Source organism: Hylobates moloch, unplaced genomic scaffold (assembly GCF_009828535.3).
Source record: "Hylobates moloch isolate HMO894 unplaced genomic scaffold, HMol_V3 SCAFFOLD_13, whole genome shotgun sequence".
Taxonomy (NCBI): Eukaryota; Metazoa; Chordata; class Mammalia; order Primates; family Hylobatidae; genus Hylobates; species Hylobates moloch.
This window is the reverse complement of record NW_026652288.1, coordinates 81725919-81743051: the sequence shown is the minus strand read 5'-3', so window position 1 is coordinate 81743051 and position 17133 is coordinate 81725919. Positions and strand designations below refer to the sequence as shown.

The following is a 17133-nucleotide window of genomic DNA, read 5'->3' as shown; positions in this document are numbered from 1 at the left end:
GCCATCAATTCTGTATGGCTTTGAATATGTCACTTCACCTCTCTGATTTTTACATACTCTATGAAATTTTTGTGTTACATGGTGTTAAAAAGATTGAATGACTTAAGCATTGTGAAGTAATTTCATAAACAACTTGATGATATGTAATAAATAACCTGTTTTGCATTGGCGTTTTCTACCCCTGACTTGAAAACCCTCACCAGCCGTGGGGAGAACATACTTAACAGGAACTTCTCGGTGAGAGTCCACTTACATGGTAAATGGCAGTATGTTATGCATGACACTGAATCTCTCTCTCACCCCTTGCCTGCCAGTGTCTCCAACAACCCCGGAGAGAAGAGCCTTGGAGCATTTAGGCATCTCTCATTACAAGTTCATGTCTGGGGTTCAACAGCTTTTCCTGCTGGCTCCCTGACACCCCCCCACCGGGGCCTGTTGCCTTCATGGTTGTCTGCTTGTTGCCCCACAGCAACAAAGGCGAGAGAAGGAGCTGCGGAAGCAGCAGGAGAGGGAGCAGCGCCGGCACTATGAGGAGCAGATGCGCCGGGAGGAGGAGAGGAGGCGTGCGGAGCATGAACAGGTACAGCTGGGACCAGGGGCCCCACTGATGGCCCCCCGGGAACCCCAGCACCAGCCATCTCTGGGGTGTGGGTCACCTTTTCTGAGGAATGCTCAGTTTACATGGGTTTTTACTCTTCCTCAAGCAATTATGCTCACCTATTCAAGAAGCCAAATGCACAGCCTTGGCAATGCCCATCTATTCAGCCTTTCTTTCTACCCAGACAGACTTCCCTGACATACCCAGATCTTCCGATTCTCCCAACCCTCGGTATCTGATTTGAAGGTAGCACTGAAGCATGAAAAATCAGCCAAGTCCCACTCTTTCACTGCTTCAGAAGAGCTTTTCTACTCATGCTATCTCTGGTCTTTATGACTTTGAGTCATTGATGCAGGCCCCTCTCTCTTTGCTAGAATCACATTCTGACAGCACAGTGAAACTCTGCAGGATGGTTCCATTACAAAGACAGTGCATGATGGTATTCAACAATTGTCTTATTCCTGCTGCTTGCATAGGAGCCTCTGAACTTTATAGCATTGTTAATTCCAGGTAGTCCATAAAGAGAGGAACCTATAAGGAAAAGCTTTAACATGTAGCTGGGCTTGTTAAAACCAAGTAGTAGCAGTAAGTTGCTGAGACGTCTCAGTCAGCTGTTGCAGGTAGAGGGGCTTGTGCTTTTTCATTATGTTGAAATGCATTTGCTTCCATGTGACATACTCTTCCTGCTTTGTAAGGAGATATTTGGGTATTTTTCCCCTCCTTCCTTCTACACTTTACTTACTTAGCGGCTCTTGTCGCCTTTGAAATTACTGGTTCATTTCTCTCTTTCTTTCTGTTCCTCTGAATTCTCTGCTGCCTACCTCTCCAGGAATACATCAGGCGACAGTTAGAGGAGGAGCAGAGACAGTTAGAGATCTTGCAGCAGCAGCTACTGCATGAACAAGCTCTACTTCTGGTAATGGGAAAGCCAAGAGCCAGCTGACCTGCTCTGTGTTCATCTTGCAAGTGTTTGTGTGTGTGTGTGTGTGTGTGTGTGTGTGTGTGTGTGTGTGTGTGTGTGTGTCCTTCTAACGTGCCAGTCCAGAAGAGGGGATCTTCCAAGCCTCAGGGACCTCAAAAGCCTCATAGAAACTTAATACATTTTCTGATTGATTTTGCTGAGTCCTAATACATTTAATACAGTTGTTATGCATTCTTTATTAACTCCATTTATTTGTAAAACTTGAGTATGAATCCAGCCTTATTATAAGTACAAACTTTTGAGACCCACTGTGTTTATTGCAGAGTAATTTTTAAAGCCATTTGCAACATGCTGGAATACAATCACAGCAAAATGCACCTCTCCCATAAGAACCCATCAGCTCTACGGTCATATTTCATTTGCAGACTATTAGCTTTACCCTTACGATGGGAACATTTTGTGTCCCTTGCTCATGCAGCTTCCACTTGAAGTACAGTACTTTCTTATTATTACAGCCCTGCTCTCCAGATGGGCTTTTTGGTGTATTTTTTAAAACTGAACTTTTTATTTAATGGCATTCTGATATTTTTTAGCCTGTACATAAGCTTGCTAATGGCCTTTGTAGGTCCAAGTTTTATTAAATGAAAGATGATTTAGGCACTATCTTTGGCTGCTTATTTAGTTTGTACTTAATTGTACATGTTTGAGTGGTTTAATTACTAGATCAGGAAGTGGGTGACTTTTTCTAGGGGTTGTATGCTGACCATTTAAATGTCCTCATTATTGCCATTTTGTCACTTGTAGTTCATCGGGGACAAGTCATTTTGTAATTGATGGGGTTCGGTAGGGATTGCCATTTTAAAGCAATAGCATTTTCATTAAATGACACATTCTTGTGTAGATACTAACATAAGGCAGTAGCTTATTTCTGTGGCACATCCTGACATCCTTCTGTCATTGTATTAGTATTAAGATCCTTTGTTACTTAGCATTATTTTGCCTCCATTGCATGCTTAACTGGTACTGGCCGATGATTTCTATGTGATAATTGGCCTTTTCTTTGCTCCTCTTTCCTGATCTGGACAGGAATATAAGCGCAAACAATTGGAAGAACAGAGACAAGCAGAAAGACTGCAGAGGCAGCTAAAGCAAGAAAGAGACTACTTAGTTTCCCTTCAGCATCAGCGGCAGGAGCAGAGGCCTGTGGAGAAGAAGCCACTGTACCATTACAAGGAAGGAATGAGTCCTAGTGAGAAGCCAGCATGGGCCAAGGAGGTAAGTAAGCAAGTGTAGCCTCACCCTGTTGGCCAGGTTTTGACTCTAATGAGTTTGTCTGGTAGAAGTGGAGACTTAACCCAGTGCTGCAAAGTTGGAAAACAATTCATCGTAAGACACATGCTTTGCTTTTGGAAGAACTATAACATTATTTCTGTAGAGAAATGGCAAGATACCTTCCTTCATTTGTGAGTTTTGTTTTGTTTTTTTTTTTTTTGTATATCTTTGTGGTTGCAATGGACTTTTATAGGAAATAACAGAAGATAGAAAAAACCTTTTTTCTGATACTCATCCAATTGAATTTGTGGCATGGAGGATTTTTAGTGATCTTTTTGTTGAATAATGTGATTAAGGATTTATAGAAATCTAGGAAGAATCAGTTCCTGTCCACGCCTGGACCCTGTTACTGATCATTAATATTGTCGCTAACATAACTTTGTTCACTGTGATACTACCAGCAGATGCACAGCTGACCTCAGACTTGTGGTGGTGGTATATTCACTTTTAGGATCAGAAGTCATTAGTGTTTCTTCTACACATACTTCCTTCATTTGCTTAACTACCAGACTAAGAAAGGATTTTCAGGAACTTAGCACTATGTTGAGCTATTTTAATAAAAACTGCTTGGATGGGAGGGAAAAAAGGGTGATAGCCAGACAGGTAGAGCAAACAAATAAAATAACTCCAACCAAATCAGCAACCTTTCCAGGGAGTCACTGTGTGAGGTCATGTGCGTAACATGCTGGTTTTTAGTTCAATCATTATTTCTAGCATCTAGTGATTTCTTTTATTTTATGGTGATCATAGCTAGTCATTTAAAAGGATGTTTTGGGGTTATTTTGTATTTGTATCTAGAATCTTTAGATATTGATAGCTCACGCTTTTTTCAAGTTATCTAGAATACAATATTACTGGAACCAGATTTCTTACATAAGATCCTATTTCTATGAAAATAATTCTTTGTATTTGTCTAACCTATCTGACATATGTACAGAAAATGCTTGACATAATGTTGTCCTAATGTTAATGATAGTGGTTTATGGGAGCAGAAAGTAAAAAAAAAAAATGGATTTTTAAAAACTTTTTTGTACTTTTACATATTGTTTAAATCCCTTAGAGTGATCATGTATTTTTTTTTGTGAAAATAACTTTTTTCTTCTAAAACTTAAACTAAGTGTGTGGAAAAATTGTTTTGATTTGTGATGAAGAATTTTTTATCACTTTCCCTTATATCTGTAAACATGAGCCATATTTACCTATGTCTGTAACATCTGCCTCTTTCTCTTAGATCAGTAATTCAATTTTGTGATCCTACTCCCAGGTACAGCATCAACCCCTTAATAATCCACCTGTTCTTCCAGCTAAGCAAAATCACTGTGCTGCTAAACAGCAGCTGACATGCTTCTTGGCTGGCAGAGATGCACCACCTTCCTCTACTGCTAAACCATTTCCTAGCCATGCCAAGTTGAAATCCTCAGCTAAGCCGCCAGACCCATAGCTCCTGACCATGGCAGGTGTTCAGACAACTGAAAAACTAGCCTCTACAAAGCTAATGTCAGTAGCACCTGCAGGAATTAATGATTCCAGATCAAGACTCCTGTTTGAGCATCACACATGGAAGAAAGATGGACCAGCTTGTCCTATTAGACTTGGTTTGGAAGAACAACTGAAGCCTCAGGAAGTCTCGAGGACCATAGTAAGATCTCCAAGGCGATCTCGCTCCCAAGGATGTAGCCCAACTCGAGAGTTAGGATCTAAGGTCATTTGTGTGTCTTCTCCCAACATCTCCAAAGTGACAAGCCCCGAGTTGTCCATTACTGCAATTCAGGAGGGCCTTAGAGATTCATGTAAACCTTGGGGCAGGGAAGAGCATGAACTCATGTATCTTTACAAGTGCTTCTACTCTTCTAAGAAATGCTTCATCGCTAAGCGACCTCTCCTTGATGCATGACCACTTGGCTTTCAGTGTTTCCAGCCCCAACCATGAATTTAGGAGAGGGACACCTACAGATCCCATTGGAAAAGATTATTTTGTGCAAACCATTCCGGAATTTCTTCTTTCTCCTAGACAGTTCCCTCACGCACAAATGTACCAGAAGAGGGGGAAAAGCATGGAACAGTTTTCACCTCCTTCATTTAGCCTCTACCCAGCACCTTGTGATTTGAACTTGTCTACCTTGACTTCATTGTTTTCCAGTTGCTATTTGTCCTCATCACTAAATTTACTGGCTTGTCCTCTCTATTCAGAACTAGTTCTTAGCTCCCAAGCTTTCAGGAGACATGGCATTCCTGGGGGCAGATCTTTGCAGATGTCATCAAGGCACTTTTCTATACCTCTTAATTCCCTCATGCTTCCTGGTCAGGCTCCTAGCAGTAAAAGAAACACAGCATTTGAGCGTGCAAACAACATGCCTGAGTCATCAAGCGCTCCTGATGTGAGGTTTCCCAGTCACCATAAGTCTGGGCCATCTCTGGTGGGTGACATCTTCCAAGGTCCCTGGCTTCCTGGCATCTGGTGTGCTTCCTTTGGGCTTCATGCATTTCCACAGATATATGGGAACATTCTTGGGGGATTTCATATTTAGTCCTCTGCTCCTGGGTGTGGTTAACATAATCCAGCTTCCAACTAACCATTGTCTGTTCGTGAAACAGTTCCCAAGTCTTAAGAGTGGGTGATCATATTTTAGAAGAAAGATGAAACATTTAGTTGATAGAAGGAGAGTGACAGCGCTAAATTTAGGACGGGAGCAATCGACGTACAAATAAGAACCAATAATTGTCTGCCTTGGTTTGAGTCATCATTTTTAACACCCACTTCTTAAAACAGGAATAAAAATGAGTGCGAGGATCTTTATATTCTTGATCTTTTAATGCTTCTCATCAGCAATATATGAACTTTTTATGTAAAACATTATTTACAAATCTCTTTTCTCGTATTAGGGAGGCAGGGGCTCAAAGTGACCAAGTAGTAATATACGTTTCAAAACTTTAGATATGAACATAGCTTATCAGTATCTTAACTATCAAGTTATAAGAAAACCTGGGTTAAACCCTCTAGAGGTAAAATAAAAGGATGCCATTTTCTTTTTTTCAAATGCACCCTCTGTGCCCATGCCACTGTCTCCTGTTGTGTAGGGTCTGGACTATTTATCACCTAGCTGTCTTCCACCTATTGCAACCTCTTCTGTAATCTGTTCCAGCATTTGTTTTCTAACTCAGCTCTATGTCTTCTCATCAAGTTTTTTTTTCCTTCTTCTTTGCTTACTTTTCCATCTACTTCTCCTCTTCCTCATTCCAAATCAATAGTCCTTCATCAGCAACGTAATGCTCTTATACTGCTTTGTTCTCTCTGTTCTTGTTTCTTCATTTTGTAAAACACAAGTGATCACTGCATTTCTCAGTACCTTTCTGATTAATTTGTTGGATATTGTAGAGCAAATGAAAATGCTCAATCATTTGCAAATCTTGTTGAGCTCTTCCCTCCCTCCTTTTACTGAATATTCTTTCTGTCCTGGATGTCACATTGGCCTTGATTATCAGATTTTAGCCAGAAAAGAACATTAATGTCTCTGCATTAAAAAGACAGCTTGGAGCTGGGCGTGGTGGTTCACGTCTAAAATCCCAGCACTTTGGGAGGCAAAAGCAGGAGGATCTCTGGAACCTAGGAGTAGAGACCAGCCTGGGCAACACAGTGAAACCTTGTCTCTACAGATAATAATAAAAATTAGCTGGGCATGGTGGTACATGCCTGTGGTCCCAGCTACACCAAAGGCTGAGGGTGGGACTTGAGCCTGGGAGGTCGAGACTGCAGTGAGTCAGGATTGCACCACTGCACTCCAGCCTGGGCAACAGAGTGAGACCCTGTTTCAAATAAATACATAAATAAATAGGTTGGGGGCATTCTCACTGCTTTCAAATTATCTGCCATTTCTGAGTTGGGATGGATGTCAGGTATGTGCTGTGAAAATATCAGTATGATGTTCTGTTGAACATCGGCAGAATTTGAAGGTCTTCTTCCTCACTTTTTGGATGATGGAGATTCCTTTTCTTTCTTCTGCTCCTTAAATGGCATGTGATTTTCTGGGCCTGGCAATAACTGTGTGGGCTCCCCTTCCCTTTCCATCCCACATACTTAAAAAAAAAATTGTACCAAAGCTCAGCAGTGAAAGAATGCTTTGTTTACATGAGTATTGCATGAGATTGTATTTTAATTTTTTTAACACTCCATTATGTTCTCTTTCTGTGATATATGCCAGTCCTGGAGTGTTTGTTTGTTTGCAAACAACAATCTGATAAGGGCCAAAGGATTTCCATTAGCTCACTGGACTTTGAAATCACTGTATATAAAAACTCCTCCATCCGGATTTCTCTGCTCTATACCTAAGCGGTTTCTTTTTCCTTTTATATTAGTTAGTTTATATATAAAGTTCCCAAACTAGCATTTAGAGAGTTAATATCTTTCCTCCATTTCTGTGTGTCTCTCTTATGATTAAATGTAGGAGAGACCTGGAAGGAAATAGTAAGGAGTATGTTTGAGTTCAAGTTCTTCCACTTCCTGCCTGCCTGACCTAGGGCGTGTCTCCTGCCTTCCTGAGATGCAGCTTCCTCATCTGCACATCTGCCTCACAATTGGGAAGCTCATGGGCAATAATGAATATGCACGTGCCATTTAAAGTTACATACTACACAAATACAAATGAAATACGGTATTCAACGTATTCCTATTTTGTTTCCAAGACTGTTGTAGCTCCCAAGGAACAAGTGTCTGTCTCTTGTTTTGGTCTGGATTTCATATGACCAATTCACTTGCCTCTCCTATCTCTTCACCCACCTCTCCCAGGTGATAGATAAGCACTTCTTTATTTCCTGTATCAAATTTCTAAGATTTTGCTTCATTACTTTTAAGTTATGTGCTCCATTCACACAGTCTACACCTTTTTCTGGAATATTGGTAAGAAGTTGATCTGGGAAAATAGTCCAGGCCCTTAGAGTCAGACAAGACTGCATCTTAAGCATTCCTTATGAATGAGAGTCTCCCCTGTGCTCAGAGGTGACCCAGAACAGGGGCGTCCTCAGACTTGCTCAGTAACCATCTGCCCATGTGGTTTTGCCCAACTATATTACTCAGCTCTTTATGTGACTAGTGAGTGCAGGGGCAAAGTATCTAAGGGGCACTTAAAAGTTACTTACTGGCTTCTTTCTCTTTCTCCAGCATTGCCAATAAACACAAAAACCAAACCGTTTTGTCCAGTTGGGGAAAAAAAAGAGAATACCCATATGATTGTGTTGAATTCACCATGTACTAATTCTTAAGTAAAGCCTTCTGAGACCTTCCTAAACCCCGTGGACTCTACATATTATAAAATATTATTAGAATGTGCCCATATAACATAGTAAATATATATTTGCTGTCAACAGTTTTAAAATTACTTCTATAAATTTGTTTTGAAATTCTCAGATGTTATTCATTATTGTAAAGTGAGACACTGTAACCTACAAATTGTTTTAAAATATAAAAAACAATTTGACAATTGACATTGATACAGTGTTTCTCTTTATGTTTTAACTTTTTAAAAAATTTATTTTGAAATTGTTTTGGATATCCTGAAATTAACAAATTTATTTTTAAGTTGTCTATATTTGTATAGCGTTTATCTATACCAGGCGCCATAGACATTACTCCTATGCTATGCAGTGGATAACACAGACCTGTCTAGAGCAGAATTTTATTTCTGAGACCACAGTTATTTTTTTTCTCTATATATAATGCTATAGTAAATAGTATAGCATTTTTGCGGAGGTGATCCAAACTTCTCCAAAGTTATTTTAGTTTTCGTGTTGAAACGATTTTTTAATAAGAAAAAAATACTTTTATAGTGAAGTTGATCAGTCTGTGCTAACCTTCTCTGTATTTCTGATAATTTCTTCTACTGTGAAATCATTTGTAACAGGTATCTTTTGTTGTTATGGTCTAGCACCTTGACACTCCATACCTGATGGTATCGGAACACTTTCTTAGTGGTGCTCCTGGCATTTTGTGTCTTCTTGGAAGCAGGCAGTTGGAGCAGAAACTTGGCTCCTAGACTTTTTTGAACATCCTCAGGCATTGAAACATATCTTGTTGTTCCAGTTTTTAATCACATGTATCTTTCTTCTAGATGGGAGAGGGGTTGGAGGGAGACTTTCTTTGTCTCACATATTTATCTCCTGTTCAGTTAGTAGACATAAGTTGTGATAAACCAGGGAACAGGCCTTTGTCTAGTATGAAAATAATGAAAAGGGCCTGGCCTAGATACCCTATCCAGCTTTCTCTCTGTCCATCTGAAGGTGTTATTAGGAGAAGTGCCACTTCCAATGTTTGATTTGATCCTTTGCTCCAATTCTTAAGGTGATCCTGCAGTGTAAAGACAGTTGGGCGGCATTATTTTCCTAAAGACTTTAGGACTAGGTTTTCTTGAGACAAAGTACGTAATGAGATGCCTCATTGTTACACCCTTTTCTTAGATTTTCAATTTTCTTTGGACGAACTTCAACCCAGGAAATTTCAGTACATTGGAGCTTTCCTGAAATAATTTTCAAAGTATAACAATTACTTATGCCATATAGTCTTAGAATGGTACCAACTGAAATATACTAATGATAGAATTTAGTATGTAAACTGATAGAAAGCATAAGAAATTTTTACTAGAAGTATATTAGCAACATCTATACATGACTAATCAAATCCATTAATTGCCTGTGAAAACTAGTACCCTAGTTTCTGCCCTGTTCATTTCTAATGACAGCTTTAGGGCCCCATGTGGCCTGTGATCCTATTAGCAGTGGGGATGCTTAGACTGGAGCCTTGTTGCTGACACTTCCCAAAAGAATTCTTTATCTCAAAAATGGTTTCTTTGCTCAAGATAGAGTCTTTGGGGGCAAACTTTTCTACTATTGTTTTTAATGTGCTGCCCCTTAATGTACATTTAAAGCTATCAGTGTATTTTAGAGCCAAAAATAATAATTACAAGTATTCCTCACTCTGCATATATTTGGTTCCTGAATTTTGGGTGACAAGTGGTTTGGATAGTGGGAATTCAGACACTGAAGGATGCTTATGTATGACTTATCTATTAATGATCTACCTTGAAAATAAGAAAATGGATAATATTTGACCAATTCCAGTGGTCTAGAAATATTAACCTTCTTTCAAAAAGTCTGGCATTTGGAAAAGTGATATATTGCATGCCTTGATCTCAGTTTATCTATCACTGTCTTTGTGGGACTTTTTCTTCTTTGTGGTCTTATCTCAAAGCTGGCTTTGTTCTTTTGCTCAATGCAATAGCCAAATAATTATTGCTGATGTAATACTTAGCACACATGCACACACAAAGTACACACGTTCTGGTTTATATTCCTGGCTTTTTGCAGCAAATCTTATTTGGTGTGTGGTAAGCTTCTGGGACACGGGATTTCAAAACCAAAGCCAATTGTATGTACCCTGCACAGCCATAGTAGGGGAAGAGATGTTCAAATTACTCCTCAGTAGAGGCAGGAGGGCTCTTTTTCATTCTGTAGCTTATCTTATTGTGTTAAAATATGTGAGGTTAGTATGAGTTTAAAAACAGACTTACTTTGTATATTTGATTGAGTCTGCCTCTAGAAAGATTCAAAATGGGATAGGGAGGATGGGGGAAAATAGCTCTTTCAAGTTTTTATTTCAAATCAGGCAGTAAAATGAATAAAGACTTTTAGCTGCTACATAAAAAATATGCAAACAGACATGAATATTGAACACCTGCACGTGGGTTCTTAAAATGCTCAGTGAGTCAGCAGAAGAGAATTAAGGGCTCACTGTAAAGGCCATCAGTATAGGGAGAATGGTTGCATTGTCCTGGTGGCTTTGGGAAGAACAACAGTCAAATTGGTCCTGAAGAAATAAAGGACAGGACACCGTAGATCTGGAAGAAAAGTCATACACTTCTTGAAGTTGTCTAAGATCTTAAGCCGTATCTTAGAGTGCGCACCTCGTTTATCTAAGTTTCTCTTTAAAATTGCCCTCCGAGGCAGTCTTTCTGCTGTAAATATGTACTAAAGGTAATGAAGACCTGTTTAAAAAGGGCATTCACTGGCTCTGTGAGCATTTCCCGTGAAGCCGTTGGGATCTGTTATCTGCTTTGGGCTGAAAGAGACCCTGGAAGAAAGGGAATGACAAGGAAATGAAATAGCCTGAGAGAAGACAGGATTAGAGGGGAAGAGAAAAGGAGGAGAAGCAAGAACGAACACCACATGTGTAGAAACAGGGAGGAAGAAAGGGGAGAGCAAGACACTGGAGTCCAATCTGGACGTGAAAGAATGAGATGGGGCAGCGTATTTGAGGAAGCAGGAAAGACAACTGGAAAGAAAGACCCCTAAAGAGAGAAGAAGAAAGTGATACAGGAAGTCTATTTGAAACAGGCCACGCTCATTAAGCAGGCAGCCTGGAACACCCACTTGCCTGTCAGTAGGACATGTGAAGAAATGGAGGGTGCATGCCTCAGCTTCATCCTCTTGTTCTTCCTCTCATGTTCCCTGAGTCAACCCAAAGCAATTTTCTATGTTCCCCAAGCCATCTAAATGCATGCTACCATTCCCTTTGATTGTCTAGAGTGCAAACTGTCTTCCTCACTGACCCCATGGCATTGTGACCAATCAGTAAGATAATATCACAATCAATACAAGATAAACTCTTAGCAGGTCACAAATCCCCTGCTAACCGAATAACACTAGATAATGGGTAATGGAAGAGTGGTGGCTTGGGTATTCTATTTTGTTGTTGCTGTTGCTAGTGTTTGCTCTTTGCAAATTCTTGATGCAGCACAGAAATAGAGTTTTGGCTTCTTAAAATCAGTTGATCAGAGGATTCAATTGGCTGTGCAGGTGACTACAGAAAATCCTTGCTAGAAGGTGAATCTACTTCTGTACATTGAGGCTTTTTTTTTTTTGGTTTGTAGGTAGAAGAACGGTCAAGGCTCAACCGGCAAAGTTCCCCTGCCATGCCTCACAAGGTTGCCAACAGGATATCTGACCCCAACCTGCCCCCAAGGTCGGAGTCCTTCAGCATTAGTGGAGTTCAGCCTGCTCGAACACCCCCCATGCTCAGGCCAGTCGATCCCCAGGTACAGTCTGCCTCCATTCCATCAGGCATTCCAGTAAGGTGCACAAGAAAACCTATTAAAAGCCTAGGGAATTGTAACACGGATTCAGGCACAGGATCAAATTATGACCCTTAATATAGAATTTATAGTAAAATAGGTGGCCTCACTGATTTTGAAGAGTAGAAGAAGAGGTGAGAAAGAGAAAAGCATCACCCTTAAACTTGAGTCAACCACAAACTCACTTCTATGTAAATTGGCCTCTCTGGGGACCCATAGGAGTTCCTGCAAGGTGAGTACAAGCATTCTTTTAGCTACAATTGCCAAAACTAGAATTCATAGAAACCTCTGAGGTGTGTGTATGTGTATACATTATGTATTTTTTGTTTTCTTGGGATTTTGGCATGAGCCTGAAACTGAAAAATTTAAATAGACTTGGTTAAGTAAAATTACGTCTTCTAAGCCAGTGGTTCTCAAAGTGTAATCCACTGGACCAGCAGCATCAACCATCACCCAGGAGCTTGATAGAAATGCAGATTATTGGGCCCACTTCAGACCAACTGATCAGCAACTCTGGGGGTGGGGGAGGCCTGGCAGTCTGTGATTTAACAAGCCCTCTAAGTGAGTGTAATGTACTTTAGAGTTTGAGAACAACTATTTAAAGCTATAGGGTAAAGTAAAAAAGATTACTCCACTTTTAGGAAAGAAGGGGGTTTCTGGAAGTTCTATAGGACTTTTAAGTTACATATGCTAAAAATGAAATACGAAGTGAAATAGATTAAGGAATTCCACGAAAAATAATGTAGTTTCTTCTGCCAAATGTCTTAAATTTCTTCCAGGCATCCACCTGTGTTAAGACTTCCACGAAATATTTTAAGGGCACCTTTGAAATATGTAATGCTGTTTGAACTGGAGTTTAAAAGAGTAGTGATAAAATCAAGTATTCTTTGTGTTTTAAGTTTGCCTTTAGTAAATAAAGCCCAAGATTTTTCAGCACCAGCCAGCTTGGCATATCTTCCTCTTAGCTGTTTTTAATTTGTATATAATTCTTTCATGCCTAACCCTCAAAAAGATACATTTTTTTACAGGAATTTCTGTTTTAATGTACAAATATTCTCTTTTAAAACCCCTAACGTTGACCTTGGAAGGTACTTTGGCCTTTAAAAGGGGAGAAGAGAGGGAAAATGTACTCGATGAGAACAACCAGAGTGTGAAAATGTAGATATTTTGTGACAGTTAATTCACTTAAGCATTCTTCAGGTGCTTCAATTTGGGGGTTGTGTGGTGTGGTTTTTTTATTTTTTATTTTTTTGGCTCTTTTAAAGTGGGTTTGTGTTTTATACTAGATATTTTTTTAAACGGGCTTTGTTTTAATATTATTATTTATTTAATGATATTTAACATTAATATAAATCCAGTAGGTTCTATTCTGGTTGAAGCTGAACGTTCAGCTAAACTGGGCTTTGAAGATTTCCTCTGAACTGTCATTAATAACATTCCAGCACTTAAATTTCAAGCCAAAGAGGATTTGACAGGTCCTTGCACAAAACAGATATTTAACTAATGTTTGTCGAATTAACAGTTTAATTTAGAAGGCACTCTAGATTTTTTTCCCAACCAGGATTTATGGGACACCTTCCCTGTGCCAGGCACAGAGCTAGCCTAGGGGATATGACGACGAGCATGATAGACATAGCTCCTGTCTCCAGGGAGCTCACCTTCATGAAGTAATAGGAGACACGCTTAGATAAGCACTATGAGGTGTGAGCAGTGCTATGGCAAAGTGGTGCCCTGCACTCTGGATTTTAATGATTTGTCTTTAAGAGCCACAACTTCGCTGAAAGACTGCCTGTCTTCCCTGTGTGAACAATATCACCACATGCCCAGTTGGCCCAGTTGAGATACTTAACTCAAAAAGTTACATCCTGGTGTCAAGAGATAATATGACAGCATAGATGGTAAGAGCCAGCACAGGAGAAAGTAGAATATCACAGAGGTTAGGTTTATGAGCTATGGGTGTAGAATGCCTGGTCCAGTCCATGCCCCAGCAGGTGTTATCTGTGCAATCTAGGGTATTGCTGAACCTCTCTACACCTTACATTGCTCCAGTGTAAAATAAGGGAAATAACTGTATCCACCTCAGGATAGACTCAGTGAGTTCATAACAAGTAAGATATTTAGAGCAGTTTTTGTTTGACAGAGCAACACCCTCTAATGTAAAAGTTAGGGGTTTTAAAGGAGGAAGTTCATAATATTAGCAGAGAAGTGCTTATAAAATATATTGCATTGCTGGTCAATAAATATTCACTAAATATACAGTAGTTATTGTTATTATTTCACACATTCCACTGACTTAGCATTCCCAAGTAAATCATTTAACTTTGTGCCAGCCCTACATATTGTTCCAATGGAAAATTTTGAAGAGCTGTTAAAAAACATGCTATATATAGTTGTGATAGACTCTCTATAGTCCAATTTTTGTGCCCTTGAACTTTTTTTTTTTCCTTTAGCTGACTGAGGTACTGGCTGATCTGCTTTTTCTTCTAATAGTGCTGTTTTCATATTGTTTTGATGCTTAGATCCCACATCTGGTAGCTGTAAAATCCCAGGGACCTGCCTTGACCGCCTCCCAGTCAGTGCACGAGCAGCCCACAAAGGGCCTCTCTGGGTTTCAGGAGGCTCTGAACGTGACCTCCCACCGCGTGGAGATGCCACGCCAGAACTCAGATCCCACCTCTGAAAACCCTCCTCTCCCCACTCGCATTGAAAAGTTTGACCGAAGCTCTTGGTTACGACAGGAAGAAGACATTCCACCAAAGGTAGTATTTACTGGGGTGTTTTTTTTAATCACCAGCATCACTGATGATTATTATTACCACTATTCCAGACCTTTCGTAGTAGTGGAGAATGTGGTCATGCCAAAGCACTTCCCCTTCTCATGTTTGTTTTGGTCCCTCCTCATTCCCTGGCTAACACTTGGATTGCCATTTACCATGTCTGACCCTTATTTGCCCGGCAAGAAAACTGAAGTCAGGTAGATTGAAGCACAGATCCTACGTCCAAAGTTAGAACTCTCCACACCAAGTATTCCAAACTGTTATTTTGCTGTCCATAATAACAAATAAAGTAATGGATATTTCATTGATGACTGAATCTACATCAAGACAATTGAAAACTTCCAGATAAAAGGTAGAAAATTCATGTATTCCTATTTTTAACAACACAAAAGTGAAGCCAGATTTCAGGGGTTCAGAAGATAGTATTTTTCTTAGGATATTTTAGTTGGCCCATTTTAAGGAAAGCTCTTTCTAGGCCAAGTCATAATTTATTTCCATCTTTAATTAACTACTGAGGAAAAACCTTAGGGTAAAATGACCAGCCATTCCACTGGACAGAACAGCCCTGAGTTTGGGTTCTTTTGTTTTCCTATACCAACTCATTACTCGTTCCAAGAAATGTTCTAGAATGTGGCTGTGTGCATCTAGCTACAAACAACCTGGAAGTATTTCAAAATACTAGAGACATTTTTTGCATCAGATTCTTCCTGTCTCAGGAATCCCCCTTTCCCTGAGCTTAGCATAGAGGCTGTGACAAGTAGAATGTTCCACAATTTGCAGAAAATGCCACTGTTAATTCCAGAAGAAAAAGAAGCTTTTACTCAATGAATTACAAATACATTTCCTCATCTTCCTCTTAAAAGGATTTTATAACAAGAGTCCCATTATTTTGAAAATAAAATCAGCGACAATTTTTTGAGATTATTTGTGGAAGCAGAAATGCCATCAGAAAAAAAAAAAGGATGCATAGGGAGCAAAAGTCAACATGAAAAATAAAGTGGGCAGAGGAGCAAACACAATAGATGGAAAAAATTGAATTTATTGGTCTACTCTCTAAAAATATGCAGGCATACATGCATGAACCTGGGAGAAAATTTTAGATGAATTCAAAAACTTAAGTTTTAAGAATTTGTTAGGCTCTTTTGTCTCTACAACTATGTACATTTATGGTAAGGAAAAGAATAGTAATAGTAATATTTAATTTGAACAGGTAGTAGCATTGATTTGGTCATTCTGCTTTACTTCACTGACTCATCTTTATGTTAAAATGAATAATAAAAATTAAATTTTCAAAACAAAGGATGACACTTTACACTGAAAGTAATTTTCTATACTAGGATTCATAATATGATTCTTTTAAATAATGGACTCCTTTGGTACACTTAAAATATTTAATTTCATTTTAAAATGTCTGTTTTATAAATTGGGACATACTTCAATTCTACCTTAGGTTTCTGCCAGATAAGATAATAATACATTTTCCTCAAGTCTTATTGGTACTTACACAGCCTTTTTGAAGATCCTTCCAGTATTTTCAGTATTAATTCTGCTTTGTATTATGTTCTATTATGTTCACTAATTGACCAAAACACAGTGCTTTTGGTTTTTGGTTTTAGTACGTAATTGCAAATCAATTGGAAAGTAGAAACATTCAGGAACTATTGTGGTAGGTTCTCTGAGCTCACCAACATATGACTTATGTCCTAAGCTCTATCCTGATATTCTAGTTTCTCACCAGATTTCATGATTTCCTTATCTGTTTATTGTGATGTAAGCTAAAAGTGGAACTTGCTTCATCTGGGTGGCTCTCAGCTGATGCAACTTCCAATGAGTTAATGATACACTAAAGAAATTCCTGGTATTTACCACTTTTGCCCAACCAAGAGAGGTCAATTATTTTTAGCTCAGTATATCAAAATTATTAGCTTTACCCATCTTTAAATTTAAGACTGAGGATGACCCTCTTTAATGGTTCCCGAATTTGCTCATTGTTTTTTGCCAGTAGACGTTTGTTTGATTTTGTTTAGGGAGTTTAATATTTCTTTGAGGAATGAATGAAAGATAGTTCTTTACTGTTTCAGATAGTTTCTGTGGCTTCTGGCAAATCATTGGAAAGGAGGATTTTCTGACCATAGGCTATGGAAGCTACTTTATGGAAAATATTTCTGAATTCTGGTTTCTTCCAGGTGCCTCAAAGAACAACTTCTATATCCCCAGCATTAGCCAGAAAGAATTCTCCTGGGAATGGTAGTGCTCTGGGACCCAGACTAGGATCTCAACCCATCAGAGCAAGGTAAGAAAGGAAGGTGGTTATGGTAAAAGAAAAAACTCCTACCCACCATTGTCATTATTGCTTTCCTAGAAATGCCTGTGTTCTTTTTTCACTTC

The 17133-nt window shown here is 39.2% G+C and overlaps 1 protein-coding gene across 4 annotated transcripts in view; it reads left to right on the top strand.

Moving 5' to 3' along the window:
• Nucleotides 1-17133, top strand: part of TNIK (TRAF2 and NCK interacting kinase) — a 128528-nt gene that overhangs the window by 49562 nt on the left and 61833 nt on the right. For 2 of the 4 annotated variants that reach the window (XM_032174002.2, XM_032174001.2), the window contains exons 8-13: nt 470-580; nt 1428-1514; nt 2607-2795; nt 11768-11932; nt 14488-14727; nt 16932-17038. In XM_032174002.2, the coding sequence (XP_032029893.1) occupies nt 470-580; nt 1428-1514; nt 2607-2795; nt 11768-11932; nt 14488-14727; nt 16932-17038 (899 nt within the window). The remainder of the gene's footprint in view (nt 1-469; nt 581-1427; nt 1515-2606; nt 2796-11767; nt 11933-14487; nt 14728-16931; nt 17039-17133) is intronic. The other 2 variants (XM_058426962.1, XM_058426963.1) reach the window with 1 other exon arrangement.